The sequence below is a fragment of the Leptonychotes weddellii genome, chromosome 6, assembly GCF_054177405.1.
Source record: "Leptonychotes weddellii isolate Sample4059 chromosome 6, ASM5417740v2, whole genome shotgun sequence".
NCBI classification, from domain to species: Eukaryota; Metazoa; Chordata; class Mammalia; order Carnivora; family Phocidae; genus Leptonychotes; species Leptonychotes weddellii.
Window position 1 is genome coordinate 99,210,913 of NC_138374.1, and position 19,173 is coordinate 99,230,085.

General features: G+C 47.2%; 1 protein-coding gene across 2 annotated transcripts in view; it reads left to right on the forward strand.

Moving 5' to 3' along the window:
* The window catches only part of NMNAT2 (nicotinamide nucleotide adenylyltransferase 2), a 143,834-nt gene extending 127,387 nt beyond the window's left edge, over positions 1-16,447 (forward strand). For both annotated transcript variants that reach the window (XM_081824770.1, XM_081824772.1), the window contains 4 exons: positions 58-134; positions 13,186-13,287; positions 13,460-13,527; positions 15,828-16,447. In XM_081824770.1, coding sequence (XP_081680896.1) covers positions 58-134; positions 13,186-13,287; positions 13,460-13,527; positions 15,828-15,930 — 350 coding nt within the window. In that variant the 3' untranslated portion in view covers positions 15,931-16,447. The remainder of the gene's footprint in view (positions 1-57; positions 135-13,185; positions 13,288-13,459; positions 13,528-15,827) is intronic.
* Positions 16,448-19,173: the final 2,726 nt, after the last annotated feature.

Consider the following 19,173-nt stretch of genomic DNA (forward strand, 5'->3'; position numbering starts at 1 on the left):
TTGCATGTTTTCCAGGTCTCCACTCATCCCTGTGCCAACTTTGTTCCCTCTCCCCAGAGCTGCGGATCTTGCTGCTGTGTGGCAGTGACCTGCTGGAATCCTTCTGCATCCCTGGGCTCTGGAATGAGGCGGATGTGAGTAGCAAGGGCCCTACAGCACCACGCACAGCTGCCATGGGGAGGATGGGGAGGGGGTGCCTGGTTTCGGCCCCTGCTCTTCCCTCCCCCCACTGCCTCCCTCCCCAACCCGAGGGTCTCATCTCCTGTGAGCTTCCAGGAGGACAATCCATTCTCGTCACTGTGGAAGAAAATGCTCACCTATCCCAAGCTTTAGCTCTGACTGCATTTTTACACTCACTCCTACTCGGGCTTGCTCCTGTAAAGCCCCTGGGGAAAACAATCGGAGTCATAGAATACCTTCTCCAATACCTTCTCCAAGTAGTACCCGGAGTGTATGTGTGTGGCAGAGGCAGGAGGTGGGGGAGGGAGGGATTTTAAAAAAAGCCTTGGCCCTTTTGAGATTATGTGTGTTTTGTTTTCCTTTGATTCCTTTTGAAGAGGTGGTAAATACCACCCTAGAATTCCCTCAACAAGAAAAAAGGGGTCAGGAGGGGAGGCATTCATGGCAAAAGGTCAGTAGAATCCTTCTAGCAATTGACTGGGGATAGAGGGAAACAGGAAGTTAAACTTATACCACTTAGAAGCTCAATGGACATCTTTTGTTGCCAGATCTGATGGTGATGTCTTAAACCAGCTCATTCATAAGTTACTCACTCTTGGTCTGTACATTCATTCTTGCTCTTTCATTAATTCATTCATTGGATAACCTGAGCTATTGCTAGTTCCCAATTCCATAGCCCCCCCCCTTTTTTTTTTAAAGATTTTATTTATTTATTTGAGAGAGAGAGAATGAGAGACAGAGAGCATGAGAGGGAAGAGGGCAGAGGGGGAAGCAGACCCCCAGCTGAGCAGCGAGCCCGATGTGGGACTCGATCCCGGGACTCCAGGATCATGACCTGAGCCGAAGGCAGTCGCTTAACCAACTGAGCCACCCAGGCGCCCGCCCCCCCTTTTTTTTTAAGATTTTATTTATTTATTTGAGAGAAAGAGTGAGCAAGAGAGAGAGCACAAAAGGGGGTGACGGGGGAGAGGCAGAGAGAGAAGCAAACTCCCCTGCTAAGCAGGGTCCCCGATGCGGGGCTCGATCTCAGGACCCTGGAATCATGACACGAGCCAAAGGCAGGCACTTAACCAACTGAGCCACCCCCCTCCCACTTCCATAGCCCTATGCCAGTTGGGTTCTCAAGGCAGCAATTCCAGACCTAGTGCTTTTTTAATTAACTTGCTGTGAGACCCCATGCAAATCACTCAACTCTCTGGGCACCAGTTTGTTTCCAGTTTTATTGAGATATAATTGGTATGTAACATGGTATTAGTTTAAGATGTACAACGCAATGATTTGAGATATGTATATATTGCAAAATATTATCACAAATTTAGTTAACATCACTTCACATAGTACAACTTGCTTGTGCTTTTAAAAATCTATGACATGTTGGGGCGCCTGGGTGGCTCAGTCCTTAAGTGTCTGCCTTTGGCTCGGGTCATGATCCCAGGGTCCTGGGATCGAGCCCCGCATCGGGCTCCCTGCTCAGTGGGAAGCCTGCTTCTCCCTCTCCCACTCCCCCTGCTGTGTTCCCTCTCTCGCTGTGTCTCTCTCTGTCAAATAAATACATAAAATCTTAAAAAAAAAAACCTATGGCATGTTATCTATCACATTCTGACATTTACAAAAATAGGCAATACAGTCTATTCCCCCAAGTATCAGGTGGCAAGACATATACATATGAAATTTTTTCATGTACATATATGTACGTTTCTGGAGAGAGAGAGAACCTTCAGGATCAGATTCCACATTCCAGCTCTATTCCAACACAGCTCATGACAAAAATCTATTTTGAGCCTCAGTTTATCCCATCCCTAAAATGGGTGTAATAATAGTGCCTATCTCATAGGATTGGGGGAAAATTAAATGAGATTGTGTACCTGAAGTGCCCAGCCTAGTGCCTGACACACAGTTACATACAACAAACGTTCATAAGCAAATTTACCTCAACAGACCCATGGACATACACGCTGATATTCCAGGTGAAGGGTGTGAGTGCTAACATGCTGTGGGAGGACCGAGAGGGGAGGGAGAGTTTCCCGGAGGTGAATTATACTGTGTAGGGCTTTCATCTCCACCCCTAGACCATTTCTTGCAGGTGAAATTCTAAATCTCCTTTCGGTTCTGGATGAAATGGCTTAATTAACTTTTACTTTCTTCTCTAACTTCACATGGTGCTGTGAAAGTAGTAATGTGGCCAAAATTGTGTACAAGATCTAGGTGCTAAAATAGCAGGACAGGTTAAGATAAAAAATAAGAGCAACGAATAGCTGTTGATTTACTGGGAATATGACAGTGAAGGGGGAGCAAAACCCTCATTTATTCAGCTGTGTTCCCCCGTGGTTGGTTACTCTGAAGATTCAGAGCATCCAGCCTGGCTACCTGAGGTAGAGGGGAAAAAAAAAATCAAGGAGCTGTTTCCTTACATAACGAGTGTGAATCTCAACCCACAAAAGAGGTGTGCTAGAAATATCACCTTTGATTTATTTAAATCAAATTAAAATTCAAGTCCAAATCTATTCCACAGGGCTGATGGGAAGTTAGTCTCAATTATTATAGTACTGACTAGCAGAACCTGAAAGGCTTCTGTGGGCCCTGAATGTGAACATTAGTTCATCAGGACGCCTTCCTTGTCTGGACATTCTTGGTCACTTGGAGGTGGTGGGGTTCTGCAGGGCTCCTGGCCGAGTCCAGAAGCCCAGCACCGGGCCCCACCCACCAATGATCATCAGGACTCATTTTCTTCTGAGGTTTTGCCCCTAGGGTGCTGCCTGGGAGGGAGAAGAGGGTGATTTTCACAGATCTCTAGCTTCTATCTCTGGGGGTGGGGTGGGGAGGAGGGGGATGGAGTGGGGGAGGCAGAGAATGCAGAAACTCTTCTTTCTCTTCTAAAGGTATCTTTCCTATTTTCTCTCATCCTAGATATCTAGTGAAATCTCTTCAGTGAGCTTAAAGCCGCTGACTGCAAAGCATTATTTTCTGCCCTGCAAATGAGAGAGCAGGGTCTGGTAAAGGGTCTGGTTCTCTGCTAGAAATAGGGTTGGGCTGGGTAGAGGGGGATGTAGGGAACGCACAACTAGTTAGTAACTCCGAGGATTATTCCACTGTCCTTGTTTGCAGAGGTTGGATCTCAGGGTCTAGAAAAGGAAGGTCTTCCTTTAAAGACTGGGTACAGTGTGAATCCTGCTTATTCTACTAGAAAATTCTACCATCTGGAGTTTGCCTGGAAGGGCTCCATTTTAGGGTTTTCAGTTCCTAACCATGAGATTACCAGGGATGAGGTATATGAGACCTATTTCTATCCCGGGTTTCTTCATTAGCTGGTGTCCCAAGTGATACTTGTTGGCCACAGACCTCTGTTTAGTGACCATGAGCCCAAACCCCTGAATCTGCCCATGACTGGGGACAGGAGGTGGGCAGAAGAGCCAAGCTCCTTGGGAAGGTCACAGGCCCTGGCTCCACACCCCAGCCTCCCATGTTCTTCAGAATCCTCAGGATTCTGATGGCAGGAGAGAAGCCACAGGTCTGGGGAGAAATAGGAGTCTCTCCACCCTTCTGTAAAGAAAACTCAAAGCGGGCTATGGAGCAGCTTTGCCCCCAGCTGGGCTGGGAAGCAGCTGAGTTGGTCTGTCCCGCAGCGGGCTTCCTCCAGCATGGTCACAGATTCTCTGGAGTCCATCTAGCTCTTGCAATTGGGACTCCTGAAGCAGTGCTCTCCATCCAGATGTCTAATCCCACAGCCAAAGGAACAAACCCACCTCCTAACTCATCCCTTGGGCATTTCCTATTAGGCACAAAGCTCCATTAGCCCACAGTGAATTCTGACCTCCTCTGACCAATGACACACCCATCCCCTTACATTCCAGGGGGAGAAAATTCCATACATATTCATCAAGTTTCTCTCCATGGGATACAACGGAGCTGCTTGTGCGGCCTGGCAGTTGGCTTTTTCATTCGTGATTCCTGAGAGAATTCAAGATCCAGGCTCCTGGGCTAGCCTTGGAGAGCAGCACCCCGGAGTGGGGGTGGGGTGGGGGCCAGCCCTTCCCATCCCTGGGTTTTTATTACAGAGTCGGTCTCCCCTAGGGGACCTGATTTTTGCTGTGCACATCCTGGCACCAACACGAAAGCAGGTTTCCAAGCATGGAGCAGGATCTCTGGGAAGTCAAGGCCAGAGATGAAAGGGTCAGCCGTGAGCACACATTTGTGAAGCAGGAAGCTGTGACACTCACTCCCCTCCCCCAAATAAAACCAGTTGTCTAGAGCTCTTATGCTGTCAGCTGCTTTGTCCATCATATTACAATGGAAGGCAGTCTGGCAAATTAATTCTGATTCCAGCATTCTTTCCTTCAATCAATCTTTCCACTAATACTTACTGGTTTTAGACCCCAGTATGAATATAAGCACGTTATCTGTCCTTAAGGCACGTGCAGTCTAAAAATACATTAGTTTTTTCTATTGCATGCGATAAAATTGTAAAAAGTTTAGAAGAGTTCCTGAAACTAGTAAGCGCTCAATAAATGTTGGCTGTTATTCATCTATTGGTTTTAAAATATTCGTTGAGTACCTACCAAGTGCCAGACATGGCTCTAGGCCTGAATGAGCAGAGAAAACAAAACAAAGCTTCTCACTGTGGGCACTTTACTTTCTAGGGGGGCAGAGAGAAATAAACACTTTGATGTTTCTCCTGGATTAGCTCAGTTAACCCCCAGCACACTCCTGGGAAGTGAAATTGCACAAGTCTTCAGATCCCTAATCCATAAAAGACAGTGAGAAGGATGAGAAATATATATATTTTTTCATAGCAGGCTGCAAGAGGGGAGCACTTGAGCTGGGCTTTGAGTAATGGGCAGGATTGGGTTAAGTGGGTGGAAAGAGATGGGCTTTTGGGGTTGAGAGAAGGCTGTAAAAGGTCTAATGGTGGGAACAAGAGCTTCTGAGGAGATGGTTCTGGCTGGTTGAAAGAGATGGTTTATCTTGGTCTTTATTTGAGAAGCTTTTGACTTTTCAGCAAACAGGCAAAATCATTAAGTTTAATGATTAAATGTATTAGCTGCTTTCAAATGGCATTTGCATTTTAAATGAGCAAGGGGCAATAATTAACCAAAAGGAATGAAAATCTGAAGGTGGAACATTAGGCACCAGAGATGGGCAGGTAAGGAAAATTGTGTTTTCTTTTTCTTTCTTTTTGTACTTCTTGAAACCTAGCATTCCACGGGCTGGCTCTAATTGGCTGTACCCTACATTTTTCCAGCCAACCAGCCATGGGCTAACTGCTTCCTACATCCACCAGGGATGAGAAAACAACCAAAGAAAATAAACAGAGGAAGAGCCTGGGGCACTAGCCACTCCAGAAGAAATCCCAGGGCTCTGGGACTCATAGAGCAAAGACAAACATTTGGTCTTTCAGGCTCAGATGGTTTTTATCAGACAGTCCAGCCCCAGCCAGGAAGCCCGATGGACACTTCCACCCAGGGGGATTAGGCCCCCACACTGATAAAACCAATGTCAAATTTATAGGCTCTAGGGAAGGAGGCTTAGCTCCTATCATGGAAGATTCTGGTTCTCATGTGAAAGATACTGTTGGTTTGGTTTTCAAGCTTTTGACTTGAGTCTGGAATCTCTTGCCTTCCCACAACCCCCAGTCAAATTGGAAATGGGAATGGGGATAATTTCCTCTGGAAAACCCCTCTGAAGGATCATTAATTTATTTGCACTTAAGAGAGCCATTCTGGAAATGCCTTCCCACTTTCTCAACCCTGATCATACTAACCTCTTGCCCTGCTTTCCCTCCAGAGAGGAACAGAGGTCAGAACAAGGGTGGAGAATTCTTTTGCCGAAATGGGTGGGGCATATTTCAGAAACCCCTAACCCACTATGTGGCTTCTGCGGGACACCATTCCTTGCATCTTTTGCAACCCCATTGAAAGAATACAAAATTATATACTCCAGGGGGCGATGTACAGTAATGAACGGAGGAAGCCCATGATAAACCTGGACAAAAAATAAGAATATATTTTCAAACCAAAAAGTTTCAAGTCACTAAAATGTGAGTCTTAAGAAATGGATCTCGAAGAGGTTTGATGTGGCAGAAAGAGCCTTTAAAGCTGACCAGAGTGGATTCAAATCCACTAACTAGTTACTATATCTGAGTCTTGATTTTCCCATCTATAAATGGAGAACTGAGGCACATATCTCAGAAGACCATTGTTGTAAGGATTAAGTGTAGTAATCAGTAAAGCTCCCAGCACTGTGCTTGGCACATAACAAATAGCTTAATGCCTGTTTGTTTCCCTCCTTACTAACAGTCCCTTGTCTATCGCTGAACATCCTCATCTGGAGAAGAAACACAAGTGGGCTCAAGTCACCCATGTACTGAGAAGAGAGCACTGTTTGGGGGAGATGGTCAGGATTCTGAATTCTGATTTCAGAATGATCTTACAGAGGGTCCACTTACACTTGCCTGGGCAAATCAATGTAAATTGGATCCTGTTGTCAATGGAAGTCAAACCTTCTGTTTAAAACACTCTAATGACTTCTGTTTGCAATTGGAATGAAGCACCATCTTTGATCTGGTCCTTGTCTATTTTTCCTACTTCTCTGTGCTTCAGTCTTATTTTTTTTTAATATATTTTCCTACCTCAGGGCCTTTGCACTAGTTGTGGCCTAACTAGGAGTGCTCTTACCCCAGACATCCCTATGTCTGGCCCCTTCTTGTCATTTTGGTTTCAACTTAAAGGTCATTGTGTTTTATATTCAGTATTATACTTAATTCCACCTCATGTACTCTTATTTACATTTTTGTTTATGAGTATACTAGCTCTATGAGTATACTAGATTTACCTGTCTTATTTGGCAACACCAGGAGAGTGCCCCATTTACCATATACACGACATAAAAGTTTGTGGAATGAAAGAGTACCTCCTCCTTGGTTGGAGGAGCTTAGCCCATAAGAGAGTTTAAGTCTACCATGAGACTTAACTTTTACAAGTTACCCATAAGACATTAGCCACTACAAGGTATTAGCCACTTAATATAGTAACCTGCCGTCATCCTTCATAGCAATAGATACACTTGAAATCATTAATCATTTGTTTAATGCCTCCTCCTAGGTAGTGATCGATCCAAGAGATGAAGCCCTCTGTCCCTGGTGCCCAGGAAAGTACTTGGCTAAGAGCACAGGGCATCCCCAACCCAAAGCATCCCTCTAATCCAACAGTGCAGATATTGAAATTCAGCCTCCTGGAAAGATGATGAGAACTTCACATTCCTTCCAGATTTGCCGCCTGGGTCCTCATGAGTGTTCTCTCTCCCAAGGCCAAGTTGCTTCCTGCCTCAACATGTCTCATATCCTTCCTTCAGATTCCCCACATTTGGGGAAGCAGAGTCCACCCCCTCCCACTTCCTCTCCCCATCCCCACCCCTGCCTCCCCTGGGGAGCTTTTGACCAGAGGATGAAAAGATATGATCAAAACGCTGTGCCTGTGAGCAGGAAGTTGAAACAGGATGAATGTCATAGATCCCCACCTCAGGCATGACCGGCCAGAGCTCAACTGAGAGGGCCACTATATGCTGGGCGGGGGTGGGGGGTAGGAGAAGACTCTACCCTGATCTTGCTAACTGTGGCGGGGTAGTATGGGGTCACATTGGTCAGCATCAGGAAAGGGACTTGCCGAGCAGAACAGCTCTGCTACCTTGGCGACTCACCCACCTCCCTACTCCCGAGGCGGAGAACTTTTCATGAACATGCAGGAGACATGGGCCCCCCTCATGCTGGAATAACAGCTCCATCCCAGGGGTCTGAGCACACTCCTGCAGGCTCCATGGGCAGGGAGAGCCTGAGCACCCTCTGTTTCCTGGGGTCAGATGTCCGCCCCAACCCCCCGCCGCCCACTCCCCAGTGCACAGAGTGACGTGCTTGTCCTCATTTTTGCTGGAATCCTCAGAGATGCTTGTCGCACGAGTATCTCATTTTGACCTCATCCCAAACCAAGCCAGAGAATTAGCAGCTTAGGCAACTGCCAATGTGATTTGAAGCATCAATTCCCCAGGGGTTGGTGCACATCAGAAGGATTAGGGAGCTTTGTGAAGAGAGAGGCTCCAGCCCATCCTAGACATGTTGGATCAAAATCCCTGGGGTGAGGTCTGGGGGCTCTACTTTTGTCATTGGTTTTAAAGCTGCCCCAGGTGCTTCTGCCCACCAATCAGATCAAATGTGGGAACCTGCAAAAGTAAGCTCACCCTTAGCTTATCATAGGACCTGAGAGTCTATCTTTTGAGTAACTTCTTTGGGCCTCCCAGAGCTCCCATGAGGTACTGTGGGCTCATCGCCAGGTCCTGAGACAGAGTTTATGAGCTAATGGCTCGGCCTCAGCTGCCAGACAAGACTCTGCAGGAATCTACTTTTTCAACAGCACCTATTAAGCATGTATGAGGCGCCAGGTCCTTCTCCTCTGGGGACACAGTGGTAAACCAAACACACAAAGTTCCCTGTCCTCATGGAGGTTACCTTTATAGAAGAGAGAGAAAGAGACAAAAATCAGGTGGAACAAAGAAAATATATAAGGTATTAGATGGACATAAAGGCTAAGGAGGAGCAGCAAACCCAAGAAGGGGCAGGGACGGTGCAGGTGTGGATAGCCTGTGGGTCTGCGTGCATGGCCACACAAGTTGAAATATAGCCTGGTCTCACTGAGAAGGTGACATTTAAGTGAAGACTTTTGAGCCAAGGAGCAGCACAATCTATTTTAATACACTCGGTCTGGCTGTTGGGAATAGACTGAAAAAAGGCAAGAGAAAAACACGGAGACCAGAGTAATCCAAGTGAGAGGTGATGGGGATGAATTAATTTTCTGTTGCTGAAGATTGGTGGCTTAAGGCCACACACAGGGGCGCCTGGGTGGCTCAGTTGGTTAAGGTTCTGACTCTTGGTTTCAGCTTAGGTCACGATCTCAGGGACATAAGATCAAGCCCTACATAGGGCTCCGTGCTCAGCACGGAGTCTGCTCAAGATTCTCTCTCCCTCTGCCTTTCCCTCCCCCTTTGCCCCTCCCCCTGCTCGCTCGCTCTCTGTCTCTCTCTCAAATAGATAAATAAATAAAATCTTAAAACAACAACACACACAAACACATTTATTCTCTTACACTTCTGGAAGCCAGAGGTCCAAAATAGGTTTCACTGGGCCAAGACCAAGTTGTTGGCAAGGCCACGTTCCCTCCAGAGGCTCCAGGGGAGAATCTGTGTCCTCACCTTCTCCAGCTTCTAGAGCTGCATCGCTTGCCTTCCTTGGCTTATGACCCTTCTTTCCATCTTCAAGGCCAACAGTGGAGCATCTTCAAATCTGACTCTGCTCTGTCTTTACATTATCTTCTCTCTTCTGTGTTAAATCTCCCTCTGCCTCCCTCTTGTAAGGACACTTGTTATTACCTTAGGGCTCACCTAGATTATGTAGGATAATTTCAAGATCCTTTGCTTAATCACATCTGCATATGTGTTGCCATATAAGGTAACATTCACAGGTCCCACAGATTAGGACCTGGTTATCTTTGGGGGCCATTATTTAACCTACCAAAGGAGGCTTGGACCAGCAGAGACTTGATGGAAATGGTGAAAAACGAGCAGATTCTTGGATTTGTTTTGAAGCTGGAATCAATTGGGTACCTTTTAGGTAGAATGTGGGATGTGAGAGAAAGGGAGGAGTCCAGGAAAATTCCCAGGCTTTGACCTGAGTAATTGTGAGAAGAGAGTTTCCATTTCCTGAAATGAAAAAGACTACAGGAAGACTATAGGAAAAGCATTTGCGGGGTATGAGGACTAGCTGATTTACTCATTGATTGATGTCAGAGGGTTTGGGTGCCCATGGACATTTTAGATTTGGGGTGCCCCACTAAATAGGCATACTGAAAAGGCTGCTGGATGTATGAGTTTGAAGTTCAGGAGAGAAGTTATGCCCCAGGTATTAATTTGGGAGCCTTCGGTCTGTCTCTAATGCTTTGAAATTGAGTGAAATCATTAAGAGTATGAGTGTAGCTAGAAAAAAGAAGAGGTCCAAGGATTGAGGCCCGGGGGACTCCAATGGGTCAGGGTTAGGGACATGAGAAAGAACCAGCACAAGAAGACCAAAAATTGCAGCTGCTGAGGTAGGAGGAAACCAAGAGGGGTGGTCTCCTGGGGGGCAGGCGAAGACAGGAAACGGGGTTTGGGGGTGGGAAGGACAGCTAAGTCCCTGCACGAGATGGATGCATATGGGATGGAGGGCACACCTTACCAACTCTAGAACATGGCATCTCTCCCCACCCCCAGACGCACACCCACACAGATACCCTCTAGCATGAAAATCAAGCCCGGTGTCCTAGGGTCTAGGCAAAGGAGCAGAAAAGATCTGCAGTCTCTGACCCGAACTCCCACAGATGTGCAGCTTTGGATGTGGTTAAGCTGTATGTCTTGTCCTGTAGACCCTGTCTCCCTCGCTCCGTCTGCGATTCCCAGGGGGCAAGTCTGTCACCTGTTTCTGGAAAAAAAACATCCCAGGCAGCAAGGTCTCCATCTGCTTGCCACCCACTGAGCCACCTGGCACTGTTACTGATTGAGTGCTCAGATCATTAGCTCCTGAGTGGGAAGCAGCAGCTGTACTAATGTCATCCATAGGGTGTCACCGTAGGGTGACATCCCCCGCGAGGCCGGACTCCAGGCGGAACCGTTGTTTTCAGGCTTTCACTGAGAATGCTCACTTTAAATAGCCCTCTTAGTTCATTCATCGCTTATGGAACATCTACCAAGTCCTCAGAATCAAATTGAAGGCAGATCCTACATTACGCCATGTACACCAGGTATCTTGAGTCATCTACCAAGAGAGGCAGTTGAGGAATGTTCGTATGTACCAGCTTGGATAGATTCCCTCCCCTCTTCCCCCTCCCGTCCTCTCCTCTCCTCCCCCTTCTCTTTTCTCTTTCTCCACCCCACCACTTCCCCCGGAGTTTTAAGCAGTACTTAGACCCCTGGTCCTCAAGCTGGTTGCATATTGGAATCACCTGGGAAATTTAGACAAACTATTGATGCCTGGGTTCCATTCTCCGAGATTCTGACTTTCACTGCTCTTAGGTACGAGTTGGGCTTTGAGAGTGTTAAAAGCTCCTCAGGTGATTCTCATGTGCAGCCAAGTTTGAGAACCAGTGCCTCGGGTTACCTTCTGAGTAGTGAATCCCAGTGCAATATTCTAAAGCTGTGGAGGAGGAGTGGCTTTACCTCCAACTCCTTGCCCTGCCTCTCCCTAACATTCCTGGTTTATAGGACAAATGCTTGGTGCCTGTTTGCCCCACCTGAGCACTACCGACAGATGCAGCATGCGGTATAATGCTCTGTTTCTTCCAAATGGCATGATCCAATGGGGACTCTGATATTCTATACCTGGCTTCTAACTTCTCTCCACAGCTTCCCTCCCAGGGCACCTTCAGCCAGCTTTCTGTGTCAGCAACATCAGAGTTCCAGCTGCAACTCTAGCCGCAGTTGTAAGCAATGGGAGAAGTAGGGGAAAGGTGGCTGGAAATACCCAAGGGCATGTGCACACATGCTTGGGCGCACACATACGTACGCCAACATAATCAATGAATCAGACTGCGAAGTGGAATTCTGCTCGTATCGAAGTTGTCTGATAGAGAAGAGGTGGCCACAGTGCTCCCTAATGTCTGTTTCTGTGGCACTTATTAGGAGGAAAAACCTGGGTCCCTTGCCACCAGAGCGGGTCTTGCACAATGAGCTGCCCTGCTTAGAAGCAACCTGTCTCCCCCTCCCTTTTCTCCGCATCTGGGATCCTTAATTGGCAAGATCGAAACAGTAATATGCCCGGGCGAGATCCAAGTCTATTAAATGCCATAACTTTCAAGCTTTTTGAAAATAAAAATTGGCCCGAGTTTCCAGAAAGCAACTTGGTAATAGGTCTTAAGATTTTGAAATCTGTTCAGTGTATATCCTTTCATCTAATCATTTTACTTCTTATCCTAAGGAAATAGAGATGTGGCAAAAGATTTATATATAAAGATCTTCAACAAAGTGTTATGTATACTTGCAAAAAATCAGAAGTAACTGTACACATTCTAGAATACAAGGTTGGTTTAATATATCATGTATATCATAGTACAATGAAATAATCAGACTGTTAAAACTTAATTTTTTCAAGTAATCTTTAACAATGTGAAAAATGCTCACAATATAATACTAAATAAAAAATACAGATAAAATGATTAATTTTTCAGTGTAATCCAGTTGTAGGTATATACACTTATTTATAAAGAAGGAAACACTGGACAGAACACACTATATTAAGAGTAGTTATCCAGATTGTGCGGTTGTGATTGATTTTTTTTCCCCTGAATTTCCCAAGCTTGTACTGTGTGTATAACCAGAAAAAATAATTTTTTCTTCATGAAAAGGTTTCATTTCTCATTAGGGCAGCAAGCATTTATCAGAGGCTGATCTCAGAAGTGACCCCATAGTGATATTCTTTCTATCACTGCCTGTGGGCACACAGGCGTTCTAAGCCCTTCCATGCTCTTCATCACCCATGAGTCCCCAGCAGCTTTGACATGGGTGAGCCAGGGAGCATTCAGCCCTTCTCAATAGTCCGGCTGGGAGCGGGGGTACACTTGCTGGGCAACGGGACCTGTGTCGCCTGTGAGGGTGTCTACCATGTAAGGACTACGTGTCATTCCTATTACTCTTCGGCATAATGAACTCAATGGGAGCCTCAGGAATTGGAGATGCCTAGACATGCAGGAGCACATTTATTCATTCAGTCTAGAGGTATTTATTAAGCATCTTCTGTGGTGCCAGGCAAAGTTCCCACTCATTCCAATAACACTGTTACAGGTTGTTACTTGAAAGACCTGACTGGTAGGGTTGAGAAGGCAAGCTTAGGACCAGAGCTTGGGGTTCCACATGGAAGATCATTCCACCTGCTAAGTAGTTGCTTAGTAGGGGTTGGAGTCATGGATACACCAAACGACGCTCTCTTTGTTTTTTCAGATGGAGGTGATCGTCGGGGACTTTGGGATTGTGGTGGTGCCCCGGGACGCAGCTGACACAGACCGAATTATGAATCACTCCTCAATACTCCGCAAATACAAAGTGAGTCCTCCATCTCTTTGCTGCTCTAGCTCTGTGGCATGTTCCTTCTCTGAGGGGCCTGTGGGGTGGTGGGGGGAGGTGGTAGGGGGCAGCGGTGGTAGGGAAGAGTGAGGGCACCCGAGGAGTTTAAGTGTGAGGGGAGGGCAACCTGCTTTCTGTGCTCTGTCTCCAGAATAACATTATGGTGGTAAAGGATGACATCAACCATCCCATGTCTGTTGTCAGCTCAACCAAGAGCAGGTACGTTTAACAGCCAGAGGGACCTTGGTCAAATGGGCTTACAAGTTTTAATACAACTGACTCTTACCATTTGCTGACACCTGCTGCCTGGTATTTAGCCTTCTTTGGGGACCTCATGTATTTGTCCCCCGTTATCTACTTCTTTTTTTTTTGGAGAGAGAGAGAGTGCACGAGCGGGGGGGGGGGTAGGGGGAGAGGGAGAGAGAGAGAGAGAATCTTAAGCAGGTTCCACACCCAGCGCAGAGCCCAACATGGGGCTCGATCTCACAACCCTGAAATCACGACCTGAGCCAAAATCAAGAGTCAGACGTTCAACTGACTGAGCCACCCAGGCGCCCCCTCAGTCATTTACTTTTAAAGAGGGAGATGGATCATCAGCTAGTTTTACCTAGTTCTCGGGAGGAAGAGGATGTTTTTAGTTTGAGACTCTTTAGTTTGAGGTGTTTATTATATTAATGAGAGTATAGGCTAAGCTGCCATAACAAAAAGAGCCCAAATAGTCATAGTTTAAATAAGAGAAATGTTTATTTCCCTCTTACTGAAGTCAAAAGGATTGAATCTCTGACCTCTTTCACGTGAAGCCTCTTATCTGTGGGTCCCCAGCTGCTGCTGTGACCGCTGGAAAGGGCAGGAGCTTTGTCTTTTAAAAGGTGACTCATCGTTGTACACATCACTCCCCCGCTGCACCCCATGGGCTCAGCCCCAGTCGCGCGGCCATAGCTTGCTGCAAGGGAGGCTGAAACATGGACTTTATGTGCCCAGCTTAAACTCAGGAGGTTCTATTCCTAAATAGAAGGAGAGAATGGATGCTAAGGACCAGGTAACAGTCTCCGCCACAAGCTGCAACTGGAAGTGTCCAGTGGAATGGTGAGGTATATGAATGTAGAGGTCTGGAAGTGGAATAGAACCGAAAGCCATGAGCACATAGCTGTAAATTACGTTAAGAGTATGGCTGAGCTCACAGGGAGAGTCAGTAAGAAGAGAAGCATTTAAAAGAAGGCTAAGGAGCCGTCAGAGACCACCAGCCGTGCTGGCCCAAGAACCAAGGCAAGAGAGGGCACAAAGATGGGGAGCATTGTCATCTCTGTCACATAGTTCAGAGAAATCAGATGGGCCCAGCATTTTTAAAGGTCTACTGGACTTCCTCCCTGGAAGGTGATTATGTACACACTTCAAAGAGTAGCAGAGCATCAAACTGTGAGGTGAGAGCTGAAACCCAATAACAAGGGCCAATGAGGGGAAAGGAGAAGGATTTGGTTCCAAACATGGCTGCACGATAAAACTACCCCACCAGCTTACACAAGCACACAAATTCCCGTGTCCCCTTGAATCCCACTGCATCAGAATCCGTGGTGGATGGGCCTAGGAATCTGCTTCCTGGGTGATTCTGATCAAGCTGGGATTGGCATTTGGAAACTACGGATACAGATCACTTTTTCCAGAAGCCTCCCTGTGAACTGTGCAGGGAGGCACTTAGGGACCTAGCTTGCTTGCAAGATCAAGACAGTGTATGCACTGAAGAGGCTGTGAGCCAGCCTCTGAAGAGGTCTCACAGGGCAGGACTCAGCTGCCTTTTAGAATCTACATTTCTGGAGGCGTATGTGCATTTTTTACAAACAGCTGTGGGGCCTGACATTCCCAAGACCATCATATGAGCAGAGAATGGGAAGCAGCCAGACCAAGGCTGGAGCACAACTGTGAAGAAACCAAAGCGCCTCACTGGAACTCTCTCGTACCTGGTAGTGCCTTCCTCCTTCCTCCCTGCCTGAGAGGAGGTCACCTTCTTCTGTGTCAGGGCTCCCGTAGGAAGGAAAGAAGTGGTCCCTCGGGAGATCCACTTTCATGAGACCATGATGCAGAGAAACACGAAGGAAAAAAAATAAGAACAGTCAACACATTTAAATACCTACTGTGTGTTTGGGCTATTCTAAAGGCTTTGCATGACTCATTTAATCCTTTTATTTTTATTTTTTAATTCCTTTTAATAACTGAAGGAGATGGGCCCAAATATTCCCCTCATTTTTACAGAGGAGAAAACTGAAGAACAGAGGGGCTTAAATAACTTGCTTGAGGTCCCTGTGCTAGGAAATGGCAGAGCCAGGATGGAATGGAGTCACCAGGCTGCGGGAGGAACTCTGGGGCAGGCGAGCTTTTCCCAAGAGGGAAGCCATTTATGGAGCCTGAGCAAAGGCAGAGACTGGGGTGTTGGGTAAACCCTTTCCCTGAAAGAGAGTGGGCAGGCCCGTCCTTCGGCCTTGGTCAAGGAAGGTGTCATCTGACCACCGTCTCTTCTCCTCCAGGCTGGCCCTGCAGCATGGGGACGGCCACGTGGTGGATTACCTGTCCCAGCCAGTCATCGACTACATTCTCAAGAGCCAGCTCTACATCAACGCCTCGGGCTAGCAGCCACACGGCCGCACGCTCCACTCTGCCCTCGTCCTCCGCCAACACACTGGCCCCTCCAGGCTCTGTCAGTCCCCCCGTTTTTCTCCTGCCTCTCTGTTTCTCCATCTCCTCATCTTGACTGTTCTCCCCACTTGCTGACTCAACCCTCCACAGTGTGGGGGACCTGCAGAGAACCACAGCATACCCTCTTCAGCAGTCATCTTTGGACAGACCTTCCTCTAGTCTCTGGGTTGGGGGTGGGTGAGGGAACAGGGGTGGGAGTTGGGGGAAGCGCAGTCCCTGGAGACGTGCTGGTGTCTGTCTCCCAGCATGCTCTAGAGAGCGGCTCCGGGGCCCGTCCTCCCAGCATGCTCTGGGGAGGCGGCTCTGGCTCTCGCCTTCCCAGCATGCCCTTTACCACGAAGGGCTATTTTTTTCTTTCTTTTCTTCTCTTTCTTCTCTTGTTTTTTGTTTTTTTGTTTTGTTTTGTTGTTGTTGTTGTTCTTCACTCCTCATAGAATTTGGATGAAACCTGTGTCTGTGGTTCTTTATGTTTGTAGTCTTGATGCATTCCTGTGGTGGTAACTTCCCGTTCGATAGGATAGCGTAGCCAGCCTCAGCGTGAGAGCCACCCCCAGTAAAGAAGGCCAAGCCGCCTCCACCTTCCCAACACCCCCCACCTGCCCACTCACACCCCACAAACCCCCACACACCGCAGCTGCCGACTAGGCTAAGGACAGAGGCTTTCAGGTTCCAAAACCTGGGAGGCAGGTCTGGGAATAGTAGGGTTTCTCAGAAGAATTTGTGTCCATTTCCTTAATTTCAGAAGACCATTGTCCCGATGCTCTGGACCTGTGATCACACAGATCCAGTCCATCCTCATGTCCTGGTGGCATCTGTATGGTTCCTCCTTTGGGTTGTGACTAATGGCAGAGTGGGTTCCCTGCCAGCCCAGCATTTCCAAGGAACCTTCAGGTCACCACCTAAGCCCTTGGAGGTCCTACCTAGCCACATTCCTGCATCTGAGAAGAATCACCTATTCAAGTTCAAATCCTAATAATGCAGCCATTTCTGAAATAAAACATGCTAGGAATTCACTCAACCCTAGAGATCTTTGCTAATTGGAATTATTTCTTGCCTGTTTGGCTGGGAAATTTTTCTGTCATGATGTACGTCCAAGATGACCAAGGAGAGAGAGGTTTGTTGCCCTGAAGGGAACTGATGGTTCTCACCCACTCTCGCTGCAGTGCCTGAGGTCAGTTTCTTCTTGAGACACAGTACCTCAGTCTTGTTTCTGGAGCTGGTCATATCTCCTGCAGAGCCCAGAACCATAGTCATTGCCTGAGGAATTCTGTCTGGCAGGGGAGTGGGTTCACAGAACAGAGATCATGGTTGGGAGGGCACTAAATTGTTTCATCCTTTTTCTGATTTCTTACCTTCCTCCGCTGTTCCTGGAAACAGTTCTGACAGACTGTTCTAGTTGTTCAGGTCTCACTCATGCCCTGTGTTGAGAGCCAAAAGGAAATTATTCTCTTATGCTGTGTCTCTCATCTAGTCCCTGGCTCTTGGGCTTTTGGTTGTCTTCATGGAATGGGTCCCTGAGCAACAGGATATTTTTATCAAAATCTAGTACCAGTTATGCCCAGGAGGGGTGGGGTGAGACCTGACATCGGGGACACCATTCTTCAGTACATATTTTACATCTGTAACAGTCTTCCATAGCCTCCAGGAAAAGGAACTGGATTCAACAGAAGAGCATGTTCAAGTAGCATCCAGGAGCGTATTATTCCTTTTGGATTATGGAAATAACCTTCAGAGGGGGAATGAATAACCTATTCTTGGGTCTCAATGTTTGGTTAAAGATCATGGAATCATAAATGAAAAAAAAAAAAAAACCCTTCAGAGATTAGTTGATTCAACATTCTCCTTTAAAAGATGAGGGAGCAGAGATCCACTGGATTAAATGGCTGGTTCAAGGTTACACAGCAAGTGTAGAGCCTGGCAAAAGGATATTGTTTCCCTGACCCTTAGGGCATCGTACCACATGATCTCTGTCCCCCAGTTCCCCATAATACTGACCAGGTAACGTGTGGCTTCTACTCTTTTCAGCCCTTACCTGGCATCTTTCTCTTAAATTATGTCTCACCCAGGTGCTCCTATGGACGGCACTGCATATGCCAGTCTTGAGGGAGGAGGGGTGTGATGGGGAGGAAGGCCATAGCTAGGTTTCCCTCAGAAATCAAGAGATCTCAGCGGCTTAGAGAAAATCCCATATAGTGACCCTCTGAATCCAAGAAAGGATGCTCTATGGAAGGCTAGGAAAGACCTCAAGTGCTCAAGATGACACTGGAGAGAGAGACAGAGACAGAGACAGAGAGACAGAAGAGACTTTGGGCAAAGCAGTCCTAAGCCAGGAAAAGAAAAGAGGGAAACGGATCCCTAGGGGAACGTGACATTTTCAAGGATGTGAAGGTTATCTACGGTTAGAGTTTATTATGAGGATCTACATGAGCAGATCCAAGAGAAACCAAACATTTTTTGTCTCTTTGATGCACCCTATTACTCTGCTGGGTTCTGTGGTCAGGCTGCATTTAGTCCACAGCCCATGAGAGGGAACCAGGCTGGCTGTATGCAGTTCGTGTGGGGGTGGGAAGGTGCACAGGAAGGAAAAGAACAGGGTCATTAGAAGATGTCTGGCATGAAATGGGGCAGATCTTATCTTGGTGGATCACAGGGATTGTATTAAAATAGCTTTCCTTAAATATAAGAAAAAGTGAATTTCCTTTTGGGTAGAATTGTCCATTCCCCAACCTGCGCCATTCTTCATTTGCTAGGGGGAGGGTAGAGCCCCCTCTCTCAGTCCAGGGCAGGACATTGTGGCTGTGATCCTGCAAAGGGTAGCACCAGAAAGATTCAGAGTCTGAAGTAGTGCCCCAGGTGCCATGAGGATGACCTCTCGTCCCTGACTTCCCCTCTGGGGTCCCCCTTCTTCCTCCAAAGGCCAACTCAAGGCTGGCATGGCTCTGAGATTGGGAGAAAGGCATGGGCTGCAATGATCATGTTAAGAGGGCTCAGGAGCCTCATTTCCTGCCTACCAATGAAGAACATCTCTCCCGCTCTTCTGAAAGTGGCTGATATGAGTAAGAACAGGCAGGAGGGAAACCCTTTGTGCCAATGACTCTTCCTCAATGAGTGGCCCTCTGGGGAGCCCTGTGCTGCTACCCGACAGGCTACCCGGTACCTCATTTGCCGCCCCCTCCC